Here is a 20,386-nt window from a genome sequence, read left to right as displayed (position 1 = left end):
CATATAGCAAATGCTATGTAAGCATTCACTTGTTTTTTTAATCATGGCCCTGATAAAGATTCACAAATGGAGTCTTGGTGTTTAGAGAATAGCAAACAAGTGTTTTAGTCTGACATTTAAGGCCTCTTAAAATCTGGATCCAACAGATTTTTCCTAAATCAATTTCCCTTTAAAAATCTTCATTCATTGAACACATTTCATTGAGTAAAATGCATTAAAGACAGACATAAAATTAATAAGTTATATTAATGAGTTCAAACTCCAAATAAAGACAGTTATTTAAAGATATGAAGGTGTATATCAGATGTAATGATTGCACATATAAAACTATAAGTTTTTTTGGGGGGGGGAGTTGGAATAAAGTATAAATAAGGTAGAATGATCAAAATAGAAGGTAATTCCAAGTATAAATACTAATATTGAAAGCTGCAAATAATTTGATATGGTTAGAGCCAAATGGCATATTGGCAAGTGGTTTGAAAAAAAATAAGTCAAGTCAGAGAGAGGAACCAGTACTTGATGTTGTTTTTTGATGCTGTTTTTTTTTTTTTTTTTTTTTTTTTTTTTTTTTTTTTTCCTTTTTTTTAAGGTTTTATTATTATTTTTTTTTTTTTTAACTTTTATTGGTGTTTAATTTACCAACATACAGAAAAACACCCAGTGCTCATCCCGTCAAGTGTCCACCTCAGTGCCCGTCACCCATTCCCCTCCAACACCCACCCTCCTCCCCTTCCACCACCCCTAGTTCGTTTCCCAGAGTTAGGAGTCTTAGGAGCATGAACTTCACCTTGTAGTCACTAAAGAGTCACTGAAGGTTTAAAGGAAACCCAATACAATCTAATTTACATTTCAAAAAAAGGGGGGGTACTGTTTGTGCAAATAAAAACTATAATGCTGAGATGAGAAAGGTAAAACAGGAGGCTATCAGAGCAGCTAAATCTAAGAATAAAAAGTAGAGAGACAGATACACAACAGAATTTTTAAAGGTGGTATAATAGGCCATCCTGGGTAATAAACAGAGAAAACATAGACATAGAAAGAATTGACAAGTTTCATGAACTGTTTTCTTCCCTGTTTTAAAACTATTTGTTTTTCATTATTTTTTAAATTTACGTTGGTGGGTTTGTTCATGTGGGCTCAGGGATAAGATAATAAAGATGGTTTGCATTCTGAGAGTGGAGCACCTGTAGGCATTCAGATAGAACTGCTCCAAAGACATTTAGGTAGATACAGATCTGGAGCTCAGTTAGTAGATTAAAATAGGAGTGTTGAGTTTGGACTTACTACAGAGAGAAAGCTCAGAGGATGTATAGAGTACTAGTCATTGTAGGAGAGTACATTAGAATTACCTATTGAAATAAAAAAAAAGACACTAATAATATAAAAAAGGAGAAATTGATCAAAGGAGTAATGGAAAGATCTTCATGAGAAATGTATTGTTATTATTTTTTTTTAATCAGTTAGCATTTTAAGGTGTTAAGGGAAGGCAAGAGGGCAGGTATAGGTAAGGCAGTCATTGAACCTGGCAAATAGGAGATAATCTCTTGGTTACCTTCATGCAAGTCAATTCAGTGGAATGGTAAAGAAAAGCCAAATCTCCCTGGGTTTGGTGCAGAAAATGGATGGTTAAGGAGTAAATAAAGTAAAACTTTGTTTAGAAAACATTGATGATAAAGGAAAGACGTGAAGTACAGATGCTATGAGAAGGCGATGCAAAGTTGTGTTAGAGAACAGAATGTGTACAGATCATCTTGTAGCTAGAAAAGTTTGGTTTGGAAGTTACTCCACATCTTAGACTAAGACATTGGCCAAACACTTGAGTAGCTCACTAGCTAAGGTTGACACTGTAGTGTAGGAAGAGCCAGATACTTTTGCAGATTAAATCAGCTGTTATTTCATATTATCTATTATCATATTATCTATTTCATATTATCATTTTATCATTAAAAATGATAAAATATAGTAAGCTACAGGGAATAAGTGGAGGGAAATGAAGTATTTGGAAGAAAGGAGGAAAGCAAACTAGAAGTTAGAACCCCCCCAAAGGGCATTTTTTTTTATCAGTTATTTGCAAGCAGGAAAAGAGAATATAATGAAGATGTTATAGGATAACTAGGATAGATGTTATAGGAAACTAGGATAAAGATAAGAATATCAAGCTAGAATGTAAAGGAATGGAACAAAAGATACAGAGAGCAGATTTTAAAACAAAGGTCATAAGAGGGACCATGGAAAGCTAATACGTTACAGTGGATTTTCTTGAAAAAATGAAAAAAAATTCAAAGGTGATAAATAAATTAGTGAATTTGGGTTCATGAAATATAGCACCCACTACCTGGTAGGTGTATATTAAATTCTTCTGTGGTAAGTGAAGAAATAAGTCTTCCAAAAAATACAGATAGGTTTTATACTGCCTAACATCATCAATACGCTGCTGAATAACAATAAAAATAACTCAAAATGTCATTTCCCCTTTCGTAGGCTAAACTCTTCATTTCTGGGTTATAGCTAGTTCAGCCAGCTCCTTGGGCAATAACTACTGCATTTGTGAATCAAGTTTCTGTTAAAACTTTTATTTTGTTGTAAGAATAGTGTAAAACTAATAGCAATTGGATACCTTAAAAACAGCAGCAACAACAAAATGTATGCCTTGAAATTCTTCCCGCAGAATGTAGGACATTTAAACTAACAGTGTGTGTGGAAACTCAAACATACACCATATTACTTACTAGAAATTAGTAGATTTAAGTGGACTCTCTCTTTTAGGAGAAACAAACGGGTAGCTTTTTAGATGAGAGATTACTTATTACAGTTATATCTTTTGGATTTGAGTTTTCTCACAAATTTGTTCACATGGTGTCCTTGTCAGTCACATTTCACATCCTAGGGGAGAGATTTCTCTGGGTCCATATCCTATAAGCCAGTTTATCTTATAAATCAGTAATTCAGATGTGTATCCATGCAGCAAATGGAACCTTACAGTATCTAAAAGATGATGAAGTTTGAAAAGAAGGACGGAAGGGCTCGAAGACAATGGAAAAGGAGTTTTCTTTCCAAGTCTTTTCTTCCAGATACTCCTTCTCTGTTTCTATCATCCATACAACATGTACATGCAGTCCTTTGTTGTATATATGTGTGCAGACACACACACACAAACCACTTATTACTTTTTAATGTAAATAAAGACGCGAAGAATTCAAATTAGTACAATAGAAAGTCAATATATACGAGAGAGTTTGATAGGCTATGGAGAGAGACTACAGTGGCATCATCTGTAAATTATTTGAAGTACTATTGCACTTTTATTTCTTTAGTTTAGATATTCATAATAATATTAATATATTAATTATATATAATTAGTTCATAATATATCAATATATTAATAGTAATATATTAATTATTTTAGATGTTCATAATAATACCATATTAATTATATGATTAATAATATACTATGATTATATTAATATTAATATGATATTGTTATCATTATTATTCCACAAGGCAGAGTGGAAATGGATGTTACAAGGAATCAGTTTTGGTATCTTCTCCATTTGAAGGAAAGCACAACCCTAAAGCCTTGTAAATCTTTTATAACTGCCCTGAGAGTTTTAGACCCCAGGCAATCTGGCGGGGTGGGAGCAGAGGGGGGATAACTTGAAGAGTTCTTCAGAAAGTTTGTCACCCTGGTTTCCTCTTCCAGTGTGTGTGAGAGATTGAGTGAATAGGTTTAGGAGAGCACATAATATCCCTCCTTCCCTCCCTATTGAGATGTTTCTAATTACTCCCCTTGGGAAGTATCTGAACTTGCCGGGATCACTTGGACACCTTTAGGAGAACTGGAAAGCTAAGTAGTTCTAAGGCTACCTGATAGAGAGGAAACTGGTCTTAGTTTTTTGTATTTTTTTTCATGAGTTCAGAGCAAAACTTTGAAGATTCCACAAACAATAAGCAAAAGAAAAGAATAAGCATGCCTATAGATAGATATTTTTTTTTTATAGCAAGAAGTATAATTTTAATTCTTAAGAACAATGAAATTTAGCACAGTTTTAGCATTAAAGAGGACACAGAGGCATAGTTGTGTGCGCTGCTCTGTACAAAAATTACAGTCTGAATATAATTACATTGCTATGCATACAATTAGACATACTTACCATTCAGTTCATTGCATGTTTAATATATACAGGTACGTGCTAATCATATATATCATTTATATTCAAAACACATAGTTCTCTTATTTGTCTTTAAAATTTACATTTGAACTTACAAAAAAGCTAAAATAGTTGTGCAAGAAATCCAATAACTAGCCTGCTGAGTATTTTTGTCTTATGTGTGTACATGTTATATCTAAGATAAACAATGGACTTTTAGTTAACAGTTTTGCTTGTAAGAAAACATCAAACAAACCTAAAGTGGCAATACATAAGACAAATCATCATTCCTTCTGGGTTTGCATACCCTTAGAGCCTAAGCAGTAAATAAAATAAAAGATGTGGCTTGAGAGTAAACAAAAGAGACATGACAGCAAATTTAATGCTTGCCTCTTAGCCTCTTTCTTTCTTTCTTTCTTTCTTTCTTTCTTTCTTTCTTTCTCTCTTTCTTCTTTATTTCTTCTTTCTTTCTTTCTCCTTCCTTGTCAGCTGCCCTGTGCTGCCTCTGGGCAGGGAATTTGGAAGAGAAAACATTGATTTAAGTTATTTATAAGAAATGTCCTAAAATCACAAAATCCATGTTATACCTTTCTTATCTCATTAAATCTTTTTACTGACATGGAATCAAGAAAGTGGATGCAAGAAAAATTAAGAAAGTATGTGAGGTAAAGAATGGTTTTACTTTCTCTTTTACTGCTGCTTTGATCCACAGTCCCTGTCAGATCTTCCTTTGTAGTATCTTATTGCTATTCCTGGGGTGGCTCTGGTATGTTTTCACTCACATTTTGTGGGCTTACTTTTTCTTTTGGACTATCTGGAGGGAAAAGTCTTGTATTTCTCACTTGGATTATCTTTATTAGGACTACATTATTTTCTTTTCTCTCTTTTTCAGACTTTTAGCCTGAGGAAAAATTGTCAGAAAGCTTTCATATTCACTTGACAAATTAGAGATTCCAACATATTTCTCCCTCAAAAATCACCCTAAGGGTGAAACAAATTTCAATACTTGACTGACCAAAACAAAGTGAGGAAGAAATATAGTTGAAGGAACATAGAGGAAGAGGTTTTGGTAAAAGAGGTATTTGTTTACCTATTTAATACAGTTCCTGCGTTCCCATGGATTTCTCCTATCTCCCTCTCCTTCCGTGCTTCTAAATGCTGGAGATGTTAATCCTCACAACCATCTTGCCGCTGCTACATATGCAATTTTGCAACCTCTTAGTATGTCCCATTGCAATGTGACTTAGCATTCTATTTAACCCTCTGGTGGGTTCCATACTCTATATCAAGTCACAGACTCTGTGAAGAGAGGATTTGAAGTAAAGAACAGTCTTCCTATTTGCATCTTGCATGTATTCTAATAGGCCTTCCCGTCCTTCTCACCAAGATTCATTAGCCCTATTTTTAATTGGAAAATGGTAGAAAAACACATCCTGCAAATATTACACTCTCTACTCAGTCCTCCTGAGCCCCTACTTCATTCTTACCCCACGTTCTTCTTTTAAATGCAAATCTTAACTTCCCTTTCCACCTTCACAGTTACAGTTTCTTTTCATCTACTCAGAATTCCTTTCCTTTCTTTCTTCTTCTCAGAATTCCATCAAAAACTGAGTTCCACTTGCTACATATCTCTACTCCTCTCACAAGGCATTCTTTACGTTTACTTCCACCTGAGGGTCCCAGTACAGCCTTTGAAACACCATTACTGTAATATTGCGGGATCTCCAGCCCTCATAATTATGTGAGATACTATCCTCATGTTCATGGGAGTCATGATTCGCCTCTTCATCCTTTCTGCCACCAATCCCCACTCAGATGGACTCCCTGCAATGTACACAGAAGATTCTCTGTGGCAGTTTGGGGAGAGATAGAGATGATGTAATGAGTTGTGACTGTCCCCATTGGGATCATTCTGGTATTCTTAAATTCTAACTGTAAGTGTAAGATAGAAACTCAAGGGAGATAAATCTTTGTAGACTCTCTAGGAACATTACCATGGTCTAGAATATTGTTTCACAGGAGAAATGAATCCTATATTCTAAATAAAAGGATTATAAGGAGTCTTTAGGAGCACAATGTCTTAATAGGGGATTGCTAATAGCAAAGTAAGAAACAAAACGTAAATGCTTGCCATGATTATATTCTATGGTATGTCTTTCATTTACTGTTTCTATTGAAAAAATTTTGAATGTAAAATGTAATAGAGAGGTATATGGAAGAGATTTTGCTTTTTTAGACATAAAAGAAGAGTATCTTTTTTTTCATGTTTGGAACAGTGTATTTATCTCTAGTCATAATAGCATTATATGTTTTATAAGATAAGATGCTATTTTTAATGAAGAAAACACTGAAGCAATTATAATTGCAAATTGTAAATAAAACATTTATTCTAATCATCATTTAAGCACAAATAAGGATACAATTGCAAGATACAATTAAATATAATAAGAGCAGTGCATTATGAAATACAAATGACATACACACCCTTGAGTAAAATTTGCATATTTTAAGGTAGCATTTTAACCATTTACAATTGATATAATTTCTATTTATAATTAAATAAGGTCTTTAAAATATCAACACTAGTAAAAGTGGCATAATCAAAGAGCCCTTCAGGTTGTACATTTACATAATCAACCTGTGGAAATTTGAATTTGGAATAAAAATCTCACCTAAGCTAATCTAATGTACATAGCATGTCATGCACCTGTTCACAACATATTGCTGGAAACCATTAAATGGTAATGAATGTGTGAGCAAAGTAGAAAGGAATATATGATTAAGCATAAGCTATTCTGTATAAGGTATATATAATGACAGTAGCATATTGAAACTGATTTTCATCTAAGCATAGCAGGGGATCGTAAAGTCATACTTTCTAACAATAGAGACAAGTCATACCACATTTATGTTTCTTTCATGAGGCATTCATCTTTCCTATACCAAATGTTAGTGATATGGCCATATAAAGGAGGATAACATAGCATGGAAGGCTTTCTACATTGCTGAGCTATTTCCTCTGAGTAATAAAGCAAATGTTCAGTGGTTTCTCCATCTCAGTCTCTTTCTCTCACTGTCTGTCTGGCTCTTTTTATCAAAGCAGGGAATGTTCCACTTCTTTGCAACCAGATTGGGATTTCCTTGTACTTCCTCTAGACATTTGCTTAGTGTTATAGCCTTGTACTTTTGAAGTTGGAAGGAAAAAGAATTTTCAGCAACATTTGATTTTTTTTGTATGTTGGCTTGGTGTTGGACTGATACTGTCATGGGAACAAGGCACAATCCTTGCTTTCATGAAGCTTACAACTTAGTGCGGGAGCAGATACACAAACAGGCAATTGCAATGAACTATTGTAGGTACCACAACAGAGGAAAGAATATGGTACTAGGGAAGATATATGAGGCATCTAACCCAAGCTTGGGGGTGGAACTGGGAGCCATGGATCAAGTTTGACTTCCCAAAGTTAAAGCAAAATAAAACAAAATTATATAAATTAGTTAAAATTTAGATCTTGCTCAACTTACACTACAGTTAGGTCCCAATAAACCCATAATAAGTTGAAAATATTGTAAGTTGAAAACGCACTTATTAACCTAACCTACCAAATGTCTTAGCTTAGCCTAGCCTATTTTAAATGTACTCAGAACAAATTACATTAGGCTATAGTCAGGCAAAATCATCTAACACAAAGCCTATACTAAAGTATTGCATATATTATGCAATTTAGGGACTACTCTATTGAGAGTGAAAAACAGGATGGTGTCTGGGTAAAGAATGGTTGTAAGTGTATTCATTGTTTACCCTCGTGGTCACACAGCTTACTGGGAGCTGTGGCTCACTGGTGCTGCACAGCATCAAGAAAGAGTATCTTATTGCATATCTCTAAGCCAGAAAAAGATCAAAATTCAAAATCGAAGTACTGAAAGCTTAATGGCTTTCCCACTACAACAAAGTCGAAAAATCGTGCAGAACCGTGGTAAGTTGGGGACCATCTGTACTCAAAATGTTAGAGCAAGGAGTCACTTTTGTCTCATCTATCCGTTTATTTATATACCTGTTTTTCCAGTTTCAACCTGTGCCGCTGTTGAGTTCCGTTGTGCAGATGGAACATGCATTCCAAGATCAGCACGGTGCAACCAGAACATAGATTGCGCAGATGCTTCAGATGAAAAGAACTGCAGTAAGATATTCCATTACCTTTTGTTTGTTCATCCCTGGGTACCTTTGGCATTCCGTCTAACACTGCCCAATGTTTCACTGAACCTTGTCCAGCGTTGATATGTAATTAACCCCTGTTGTGTAGGATAATTGCGTTTCTATTTCTTCAAATGAGGTTAACTTTTCTTATTTCTGTGACCTGCATAGAAGGCTCCTAATCTTTGCAGATGAGGTGTTTTTCATTTTTCTATTTGCCTCCTTGTAGATAACACAGATTGTACACATTTCTATAAACTTGGAGTGAAAACCACAGGGTTTATAAGATGTAATTCGACCTCACTGTGTGTCCTGCCAAGCTGGATATGTGATGGTTCTAACGACTGTGGGGACTACTCAGATGAATTAAAATGCCCAGGTAATTCTAGAAAGAAAAAAAAAAAAAACTTACCTTGAGATTTAGAGGCTCATTGTATAAAATAAACTTATTAAATATGTCCAGTGGTTAGGATTAAAATTTAAATGATGTAGAGTAAATTACAAGGGATCATCCTGTTCCAAACATGCCCCTTGATCTTTTTTAATGAGTTATGAAATGATACTCAAGAAATCTGTTCTGTATTTGGATCGATTTCCTTTTAAGGTTCAGTTCATGATTAATCCTCTTAAAGTTGATGATTAAGTCTTTCTTAAAATATGTGATCTCTAAAATTGCCAGGGAGGTATTACATAGTGAGAAAAAACTATGCATACACTAAAGGGAAAGAGAAACATTTCTTACCACTAGCTTTACTCAATGCCATACAGCTTGTATTTGCCATGTTAGACTGTTTGATGAAGTTTACACAATCTTCCGACATAGTAGTACGGGGTAATAGCAATTATCACTGAGTCAGGGCCAGAAAGGCATATTTATATCTGACTTTTAACCATCTTTACATACATAAATTCTAAAAGTGTCATTTGTATTCTTAGCAGAATGTTTTCCATTAAAAAGTCATGATCCTGTTCTTTTGAATTATTTCAGAAAACAAATGAAAAAAAAAAAAGAAAAGAAAATAAGAGTGTTAAATTACTGTAACTGGAAGTAGATATGATTTGTAGGAAACTATTAAATGTGTCCTCATACTATATTTCTTTCTCCTTATCCTGCTGCTTCACTCACTTTTTCCATGTTTAGTTGACATATAATAATTTTTTGAAATATTTAATAAACTACATTCGTAGATATTCTATACAGCGGCATAAACACATGCACACAATCTACTGTGAAAAACCTATATTTTTAAATCATAATCTATCACCTAATTGGGCAACAGCAGATTCCTTTTATTTATTTTTTGTTTTCGTGCTCAACAGTGTGTAACATTCTATGATACCATTTTTGTCCCTTCTAGATTTGGAAGGCTAGCTGCATTGTAGAAGGAGTTCAAGAACTTTTCTGGCTTTATGAAGAATTTTTATATACACTGGGGACTGTGGCTCACCACAACTCTTCCACATTATATTTCTAATTAAATAAAATATTTTAAAAGAAATATAGTAGCATTGATTTAGACTCCTGGAGCCTGGGTGTCTAGATTCTTAATCCATTGTTCTTTCTACAACAATTATGTACCTCACAGTAGCTGTAGTTAATTTTAAAAATTAATATGAAGGCAACATATAATGGATACCCATTAAACTTACATATATATAAAAACTTATTATATATCACATATAATATAATATATTATATTAATATAATATATTATACATAATAACATGACTGTGGTCTTTATATATTTTTAATATTAATAAATTATTTTAAAGTTAACTTTTAAATGAATAACTTTTAATTTATTATTTAGTTAAATTATTATTTAGTTAAATTATAATATTAACTAGATTAACTATTAGTTAATTATAGTTATATAATTAACTAATAGTTATATAATAGTAATTATACTATTAACTATTAACTAAATTATTATTTAGGTAAATTATACTGTTAAATATAGTTAATAAATTATTAATTTATTAATTTAGTTATTTAAAATAACTTTTAAATAAAGAATTGTGATTATAATAAAGAAGAAAGGGGAGCTCATGTAGACTAATAAGACAGGTAGATAGACAGAAAGCCAGTAGTGGGTCAGTCTAAATACCTTAGTTTGTATTGAGGCTAGTCCTAAGAAAAAGTAAGACATAAATCACAGGACTTTTGGGTTTAGTGGTGAATTTTGTCAAAAATTTTACTTTCATCTTTAATCTACAAAGTTGACAGTTGAAAAGATATAATGAAATAATTATCTTAATACAGCTACAATGGATTATTGTTGTGTGATTATTACAGTGTGAATGGATTATTACAGTGTGATATATATATTATAAAATTTGCTTCCAAATTGGCTCTGGACCAGTCAGTCTAAAACTATGTAAAGCTGATGGTGCAAGGGAACTGATGACATTCAGTTGAGAAAAATCTAATATTTTATATGTAGCCTTAGAAGTCAGAATAATACAAAACTATACAATCTAAAAAATATATATATAATAATTTTACATACAAATACATATGATTCTCATGATATTTCTCATGATTAACAGTTCTAGAGATTCTAAGTTCTCTTTCTTTTTAAAATAAAGAATGCTTGTATAAACCTTGTCAAAGCATGCTCAGATTATAGGACAGTAGGAGCATCATGCCCACACTTTCTCAGTAAAAATCCATTAATCTTTTTATGTTATTTATTTTTATGAATATAAAATTACAGGCATTTTCCACCAAAGATGCTTCTTTGGCCTTAGGCTCATTCACTTTATAATTACCTCAGTTATTTTATTTAGCTTATCTTAATGTGAATCCATATTATTTGGATTTAACACGTTTTTTCATTAGTATCTTCCTTCAGATCCAGGATCCAATCCTAGATCGGATTTGATTATCATGTCTTCCTTGTCTCCTCTGGTCTGTGCTGGGTTTTTTGTTGTTTTTTTTTTGTTTGTTTGTTTGTTTTAGCTTTTCCTTGGTTTTCATGACCTTGACCCTCTTGAAGAGACCATCTTGGCTCTTTTTTTAATTCAAGTATTCTTATTTATATCTTCCGTTAAGGAATATTACTGTTTTATTATCTACCTATATTGCGGAAGTCTAAGATTAATTCAAATTTTTTGACATTACATTTTGTATTTTATCACAGTTCAAAACAAACACAAATGTGAAGAAAATTATTTTGGTTGTCCTAGTGGAAGATGCATTTTGAATACCTGGATATGTGATGGTCAGAAAGATTGTGAGGATGGACTTGATGAATTACACTGTGGTGAGACATTATATGTTATTCTATATGTCATATTATTATTTATATGCCAGTGTTTTATTACATAGGGCTTTTATATAAAACATTACTAATTAATTTTAACAATTATCATTTTTATTAGATAAAACAAAAATGAACATAGAGCAGAAGAACTTAAAATGAGGAATAAGTCTCCTGCCCCAGACTTTTCTTTCAACTTTTCCTGCTTTTGTTAGTGGTTACCTTCATCGGTCTAAATGATGTACCTTTATTTTCGGACCTATTAACTTAAAATGTTAACATATTTACTTTCTGCAATGAAAAATAAGGATTTAGCTCCCTACTTACTATTGACTAAAATTATTCTAAATGTTTCTATTAATTACATGTTTAGCTTTAAATAGTACTTAAACTTGTATTTCCTCAAACTCTCATCTTTCACCACCTGCCTCCTAATTTCTGTGTGTGTGTACATTCATTTTACTTGGCAAGGCAAGACAGATTTTTAAAATTTATTTTATAGAATTTATGGATTTTGTAATTTCTAGGACAAAGAAATTTCCTATAGGGAAAGAAAGCATATATTCACTATTTTCATTTAACACAAATAACATACACTATGGTGAATAGACAAAATAGAAGAAAAGATTAAAAATGGATCCTCTATGAAATGTCAAACTCCTCTAAAAGTAAATGTCATCTTGAAATATGAAGGTGCATTTTGTTTGATTAAGATGCTATATATCTTTACATTAGAGCCAGATTGTGAACAGGATTAACAGAGAACTTTACAAATAGTTTATGTAGATTCATAGTATCTGGACAGGAAGCCATTAGATGGTTGTATTTTCTTTAGTTTCATTTTTTCCCAGTCTTTAATTTTTCTAAACTTCTCTCTTTTATAAGTTATCTAAGTGAATATTTTAAATTAAGATACAAGGGTTTAAAGTAGTCTATAGCATCAAAATCTAAATGTTTATTTTTATTACAATTTACATTTGGAATAGTTGAATTTGGAAAGATTTGATTTTTGGATCTTGTCTGGTGATGCTGAGTGGAGGGATAGGCTGAGGGTGGAGGAGAACAATCATAAACCTCACCTTGGAATTAAATAGAATACATTATTAAAAATGAATAATTTGGTAATAAAACAAAAGCCACCTTACCAATCATTTTGGATTATTATTAGTCAGACTTTAGTGTCCTCAAAAGAAGTAAAAATATCTAAGTGTTTAGTATGTATGGATGTGAAACTGGTGACTTGTCATCAAGGTAAAACCTCTTTAGTCACCCCATCATTAAAAACAAATATATATGCTGGTGAATATATCATATTGTAATTTTTCCTATGACACATTTTTTTCTCTATTTCTCCAAAAAGCAATTAGAAATTAGAAGGAATGACTAAACCACACTTGGAATATTTGTTTTATATCTGTGCACCAGATGTTGTGTTTTTTGTGTTGGTTTGCTTTGTTTTTAAATGACACCCTGGAATATATTTAGGGGAGAGTGGCTAGCGTAATGAGTAGCTCAAAGTCAACCCCTGTGAAAATTCTGTGGGAGGAAAAATGTTGCATAACCTGGCCACTGAGAGGGAATACACAGGCTGTTGTCAAAATTTCATAGAGCTGTCATAGGCTAAGAAGAATTTGGCTTGTTTTATCATAGGACAATTTATTTTAGCAGAGTCTAAGGAAGGACTTTCTCATTGTCAGATCTGTCCAAAGACAGTCTCAAATTATATTTTTTTTCTTTTTCATCTAAAACAAACATTCTTGTTTGTTTTCTAGATTCTTCTTGTTCTTGGAACCAATTTGCTTGTTCTGCCCAAAAATGTATATCTAAACATTGGATCTGTGATGGAGAGGATGATTGCGGGGATGGATTAGATGAAAGCGATAGCATTTGCGGTGAGTTGTTTCTTTTGTGTTCTCAAGTTTGAGGCATATGATATATATGCACTAGTATTTTAGATCATATATAAAACTCTGTTTTCTACTGTGTTAAATTTAGCATTACATTTCTATCTAGCTGGATTTATGATTTTATTTATTTTATTTTTTTATTTTTTGGATTTATGATTTTAATGACAACCTATTATTCTATTTTTTATATACACAGTTATTCAATTTTTAGAATTTTTTCTGAATATTCACACAATGAATGTATTTGTTAATTTTACTTTTTTAGTCTTCAAATTCTTCTTTAGCCTAGATCTGAATGACTGGGATTACTTGCATCAAATGGTCAAACATTTTTTATAGCCTTTGATATGAATAGTTAAATTACCCTTCAAAATATCCTGATTTATACTGCCACAAGCCACACATGCTATTTGCATTTGTATACACATGTATTTTGGTGATTATTATTACTGAATTATAGGAAGTAAAAAAGGGCGCTATTGTATATAATTTTAAAATGTACTTCAAAAAACAGCTTTATAGGATTAGAGTTTAGTTTGAGTGTCCTACTACATATCAACTACAAAGCCAATGTAATTGTTTTTAAATAATCATAAACATTAAACAAATAGCTTAAATGGAATTATTAACTTAAAATTTTAAGAGGTAAAAGATGAGATGGTCCAATCTGTATAAATTTATGACAAATAGCCAGGCATTCTATTAATTTATTTATTTACATGCCTATTTGTCTATCTTTCTGATCTATTTCTATATGTGTTTGTATTTATAGGCATAAAATATTTAGTCATTATATTAGCACTGTTTCATAGCTGTTATTCTACCCTATTTTAGAGGGAAAAGGATCTGAGTCATAGGATAAGGTACAGGTACAGAGTGAAGTATACTTAACACCACTTTTAAATTTCAGTAGTTGTGGCCTGCTTTTTAGGTCACTACCATGGAGACAGATAGATAGGATTTTATACTACTCAAGCCAAACTGAAGTTCTCTGTAAATAATATAAAATTGGAAGTGTCCTCTGAAAGTAGGCAATTTATTTTCTGGTATTTAAGCCACCCCAAATCTACTTTTTATTTACACAGCTGAAACAACTTAGTTATACAACAGATAAAGATAGAAAAATCACTATCAAAAAGCTCTGAAACGAAAAAGAAATCAGTAATCAATTGTATTGTCTAGCTGGTCACTTTTAACTCTTTTGTTTCTCTTTGCTATTAATTTTCTTTGATTTTAACAAAATAATTACCTACTTAGGATGGATGGGTTGAACATGTTTCCAGTCTTTAAAATCATCTTGCTTTTTGACCCTTTGTTTAACCCTATATTAAATGGCTCAGTTGATACTTCTGTCCTTCCTGAGTGGATACAATATAGTAGAAGATATAAAGACTCTGAAACCAGAGTTGAATCCTCCTACATCTGTATTTTCCTTACTTATTAAGAGGATACAAAAAAGAACTCCTTTATGTAACTATAGTGGTCATCTATACATGATTTGTACACATGTACACAATATAAATTAATTTATTTCCCTTCTCTTTTGTTCTATTTCTCCTGCTCTCTCCCTTATTTTTCAGTATTATTGCCACATCTACATCTATCAGAGTCCTGATAATTTTTTTTAAAGAATTAAAATGGTAATGGACATGTTTACTTGTTATCAAAACACTCAGTCTATTTCATTTAATTACAGACTGCATTTTACATGCTAACTACCAACCTGGAGACACATTAAAAAAAGAAAAAAACTGCTTTTGACTCAGTATCATTCAATGAACTGAATTTAATATACTAGAATTGGAAAGGAATTTTATAAATAATTTATTTCAGTGGTTCTCCTCTCTAGTGCACAAAAGATCCTTCTTAGAAGTTTGTTAAAAATGTAGATTCTTAATCTTCACCTTCAAATATTCTAATGTGGGCTGTAAACACAACCTTTCTTAAGAAGCACAAGAATGGTTCTGACTTGGAAATCTGAGGATCTCATTTTGAAAATCGTCATCTGGGCTCCTGAGTGGCTCAGTCAGTTAAACGTCTGCTTTGGCTCAGCTCATGATCTCAGGATTCTGGGATCATAGTGCTCCTAACTCCATGAGGATCTTGCTTGTCCCTCATCCCCCTGCCTGCTGCTCCCCCTGCTTGCACTCTCTCTCTCTCCCTCTCTCTCTCTCATAAATAAATAAAAGCTTAAAAAAAAAAAAAAAAGAATTGCCTCTGGTCCACCTTCATCATTTGACAGATGAAAAAAGAGAAACTCAAAGAAGTTAACAAATTGCCTGAGGTCACCCAGTGAATCCGTCAGTGATGACAGGGCTAAGACCCAAATTCAGATTTCTTGAATGCTTCCTAAGTGGGATGGTGACTCTAACCAATCAAATATTATGTCTGAGCAGGTGCACAGGATGTATCTGGTAGAAATCTTTCAGCTTGTCTTCTTCCTTTCTTGGGATTCATTTCCCTGAGGGAGGCAATGTGTCTCCAGATGGCAGGGGTAACTATGGAATGAAGCCATGAGTTTTTTCTTTGGCCCATTTTCTTTCCAATTGACTATGATGTTTTGGCATGCTCTTAATACAGAATCTGTTAAATACTATCAGGGGAGCCAGAAAATTAGCTGCAAAGAGCTTTATGCCATTTTATAGCTTGAGGTATCTTAGTAATTATCTAGTCATACCCCTCATTTTACAAATAGTGAAACTCAGACACTAGTCTTCTCCAAGGTCATACAGAATTAAATTTCTCAACAGCCAAATTGATGTTATATCTATTATGCCTACCCTGAGAATAAATTGGGGTGATAATAAGAAAGTAGAAAAGGAAGTATCAAAACTTCCTTACCAAAAGAGAATGCAGCTTGTAAAAATCCCAAGCTAAATAACAAAAATATTATGGAAATTAAAGCACTAATTGAGAGCATAATAGTGAAAGTGACACTTTATATTCTTATAGCAAGCTTGAAAAGATAGATCATAATAAGGAATAGTATAAAAATAAATTCTTTAGGAACGTAATTCTATTATAGAAGGTATTAAAGACATAATAGGTAGCAGGTAAATTCATTTTTAAATGAAAGCGACATTTATTTAATAGATTTTTATGATTTCTCTCCAGTAATAGAGATCATATTAAATCTCATCCTATTAGCACAGATCCTCTATCCAATGAAAAAATCTGAATTACCTGGAGGACTTTTCTATATTCACTTGCCGTCCTGTCCTCCAAGCTAAAGTATATGTCAAGGACAGTCATGTTTATGATGGAAAAAATCCTCAAAGGGTTTTATTTTGGCACCCTGCTGCCCTCCATATTGAAAGCATTGCAATAAAAGGCATTATCTGCTCATAACAACTCTACAGCTGAAAAGAAAGATGATAATGGTTATATAATTAAACCATTTTGGTCACTGCTTTAAATGTTTGGAACCAAATATCTCTCATCATTTTATTCAGTCATATTTTCTTCCTACAGATATTAGCATTTAAAAAACTAATTCTAGCAATGCATGTTTCAGCATCTATTCTACAGGTAGCTTTTGCTCACAGGAAAATGAAGTTAAAGAAAAGTTAGAACATGATCTCAGGGTCTTGTAACTGATTCACTCAACAAGTATTTTCTATAAATAAACAAAGCATTCCATATGTACAACTGTACTGGAGGCTAGGAAAACATCATGAGAAATAATCCTGTTCTATTCCATATGATTACCTTATACCCATATAAGGAGAAACAAAGGGACCACCTATGACTCTTTAACTTTATCATCAGAGTCAGCAAGCATATATATATATTTTTTTCTGCATACATTTGAAAAACATGCCTCTAAGGGAAACATTGAATTACAGAGCAGAGAAAAAGTAGATTCTGTTTATTAAGTGTGTAAAAACAAAAGGAACGTGTGTACATTTATTCTTTTCAACAACACAAGGTAGGGAGTGACAGTCAATGACCTCAGTTGTTAAGAGAAAGTGCTTAGGAATCAGAAGGGTTTTTGGATCCCCAACTCAATTCGTGGCATCCTGAGCAACTTGTGACATTCTGCACGCTATTCAGCTTCTGTGAACCTCAGTTTCCTATCAGTGAAATGACACTAATAATAGTCGTGGTTGGGATTTTTGCAAGAATTAAATGAGTAAATATATTAAGTGCCTAGCATATATTAAGTAATAAAAATGCCATTATTATTATCCTTTTAGGTTCAGTCTTTGAGAAATTTTATCATCGTTTATTCCCAATTCTATGGCATTTCTATGCCTTGCTACATCTTCTAAGGCGAAAAGATCTTTATTATTTTCTGCCATGCAGCCTTAGGACATCTAATACCTGCATTTAGGAAGGAATGCATCCCGAGAGGAAAATGCATAAACATCTCTAGGAGAATGATACTGTGTGATGATTTGATAGCAATAATCTCTTCCTTTTCAGCAGCATTCTTCTGTTTCCTTTCTTTCTACAGGGAATATAAGCCTGAGCCCTTTCCCAGCAGACATGTAGTGACCTTAATAGCATTCTTTCCTTGGGTTTCAGGCGCTGCGACCTGTGCAGTCGACATGTTCAGCTGCCAGGGCTCCCACGCGTGTGTGCCACGACACTGGCTGTGTGATGGTGAAAGGGACTGTCCTAACGGAAGTGATGAGCTCTCCACAGCGGGCTGTGGTAGGACACGTGGGGCTCTGTGTGAAGGAAGGCAGACTCTTGCTTTTGCAGTACTCACCATATCACATTTTCTCTCACTTTCCCAATCCCTGGACTCATCAGTAGTATCAGAATTCATCAGGTGCCATGTGGTCACCATAATAGTCCAGCAACCCCTCTACCTAACTGCTGTTCAGAGTTTTTCAAACATGCAGAGGGAGACTACCCATTTTAAAACCATTCTGATGAACCCAGATTCATCATTTCGCTTCTGAGGTTATGTAGCTTCCTGATGTGTGTGTGTGACTGTGGGAGATTTGTTATTTTTTTTCTAGAACCCCAACCCTACCCCCACAAAGGCTTTTAGATTGCCTATTACGGACACTCTATAAATGGCTGATGTGATCCCAAATAACTACTGATCAGAAGGTCAGTAAACACCTATTAGTCCTACGGAGAGGGTATTAACCCTTAGGTCAGGTAAAAATAGTATGGCTATAGCTGAATGAAGCCAGGGGATTGGGGGAACACCTTAGGAGGTCAGACAATTTATTAAGTCTCTGACTCTGGGTCACCTCAGGAAATTTTCACGGAATTGCTCAACAGTAAAAATTTAGATAAATTCCTTTGCTTGATCAAGAGAATGAAGGAGCCGAGTATTTGAATGCAGGTCCCAAGGTCACATGGGGATCTATTGAGATGAGCAATTTGTCAGAAACAGTGCTGTGAATTCTGCTCATTAAAGTGAATTCTGCTAATTATCTCACCAAGGACCTGTCTTGAGGTCTTTACAACTATATTTGAAGCCATACCATAGGTGTGTGTGTATGCGGGTGTGCGTGTGTGGAGGTGGAAGGCGTAGTTAAGTGGAGAAGGAAGAACAAACTTTGAGGCAGGCCTATGAGCACAGAACTCATGCTATAGTAGAATGATTCACTTTGATCTTGAAACTGATTTGTGTGTCTGTAAAGGTCAATGGGGCTACTGAGGGCTACATAATAAAGGATTATGCCTCAATTCAGGGACCAGATGGTCCCAGTATACTGTTGCTATTGTAGCAAGTTAACACTCTGGGAGGCATATTAGCACTTTTGGAACACATGGGTGCTATTAAGTAAATTATGCTAAAATACAACAAATTGTACTCAAGTGACCTGAAAGTGTTAATGCTAAATAAGCCTCTGTTGCTTATGTTTCAAAAAAAAAAAAAAAAGAATTCACGTATTAGAATTGGCATAATTCACTGGAGTTATATAAGCTGTCATACAGTTCAAAGTTAGAGGAGTTATTAGTAACTGCGTTTTATTTTTCTTATAATGGGCAGTTTTTAATGCGGCTCCTACATGGCTTCCACATCATTTTTGAAGATAAGTTTGTTGAAAATAAATTACACTTGATTAAACCCAAGGAATCCTTTTTGTTTTACTTAGTCTTGTCTCTATTTTAGTCATTATGGACTTGAAAGCAGAGATTTCCTTTTTTCAAGACAGGGAAGTCTGGGGTAGGGAGCCAATAGGGCTTGTAAAAGAATAATTATGCCTTCAGTGACAGATGAAATATAGAAATGATACGAGGTTATCACAAAGAAATAATATACAAAAAACACTAGAAGTGTCACTGAAGGATTTCAAGAAAAATAACGTTATTGAGTCATAAAGAACAAAGAGAAAAAAGAGAGGTGTTCTATGTAGAGGGAAGTGCCTATTAAGACATGGAAGGAGGTTAGAAGTCATGTAAATTTTTTCAAGTGCCCATTATATGTCAATTATTTTGGTAGGTGCTTTTATTTGCATTATTGAGTTCCCAAAGTATCTCAGTGAAATGTTTTTGAGGATCTGCCAAAAATAATTGTTACACAGATAGGAATTTAAGTAGCATCCTGGAATTTATTGAGTTCCTGAAATGAGCTGATCTGCTTCATATACCTTATCTAGTTCCTGCAAGAAGTTTATCAGATAGGTTTTATTATCCCCATTAAACAGATAAAGAAACAGATGCAGCAAGAAGGTAAATACCTTCCTCAGGATAAAAATCATAAGTAGCAGAGTGACCCTTTGCAAAGCCTTCCCCTTTCTAGTATCCTGTAATGCCATGTTTCAGAGTCCTTTTTTATTTAAAACTGAGATATAATTGGCATATAGCATTGTATTAGTTTTAGGTGTACAACATAATGATTTGGTATATGCAATATTGTGCACTGATTACCACAATAAGTTTAGTTAACATCCATTATATAGA

At 33.4% G+C, this 20,386-nt stretch overlaps 1 protein-coding gene across 1 annotated transcript in view; it reads left to right on the top strand.

Moving 5' to 3' along the window:
* LRP1B (LDL receptor related protein 1B) overlaps positions 1-20,386 on the top strand; it is a 1,815,754-nt gene that overhangs the window by 1,550,932 nt on the left and 244,436 nt on the right. The window contains exons 48-52 of the mRNA XM_041739937.1: positions 8,216-8,329; positions 8,573-8,722; positions 11,487-11,609; positions 13,379-13,498; positions 18,041-18,169. Of these exons, the coding sequence (XP_041595871.1) occupies positions 8,216-8,329; positions 8,573-8,722; positions 11,487-11,609; positions 13,379-13,498; positions 18,041-18,169 (636 nt within the window). The remainder of the gene's footprint in view (positions 1-8,215; positions 8,330-8,572; positions 8,723-11,486; positions 11,610-13,378; positions 13,499-18,040; positions 18,170-20,386) is intronic.

This window comes from Vulpes lagopus, chromosome 24, assembly GCF_018345385.1.
Source record: "Vulpes lagopus strain Blue_001 chromosome 24, ASM1834538v1, whole genome shotgun sequence".
NCBI lineage: Eukaryota > Metazoa > Chordata > Mammalia > Carnivora > Canidae > Vulpes > Vulpes lagopus.
The sequence above is the reverse complement of the archived record's forward strand: the minus strand, read 5'-3'. Positions and strand labels throughout refer to the sequence as shown.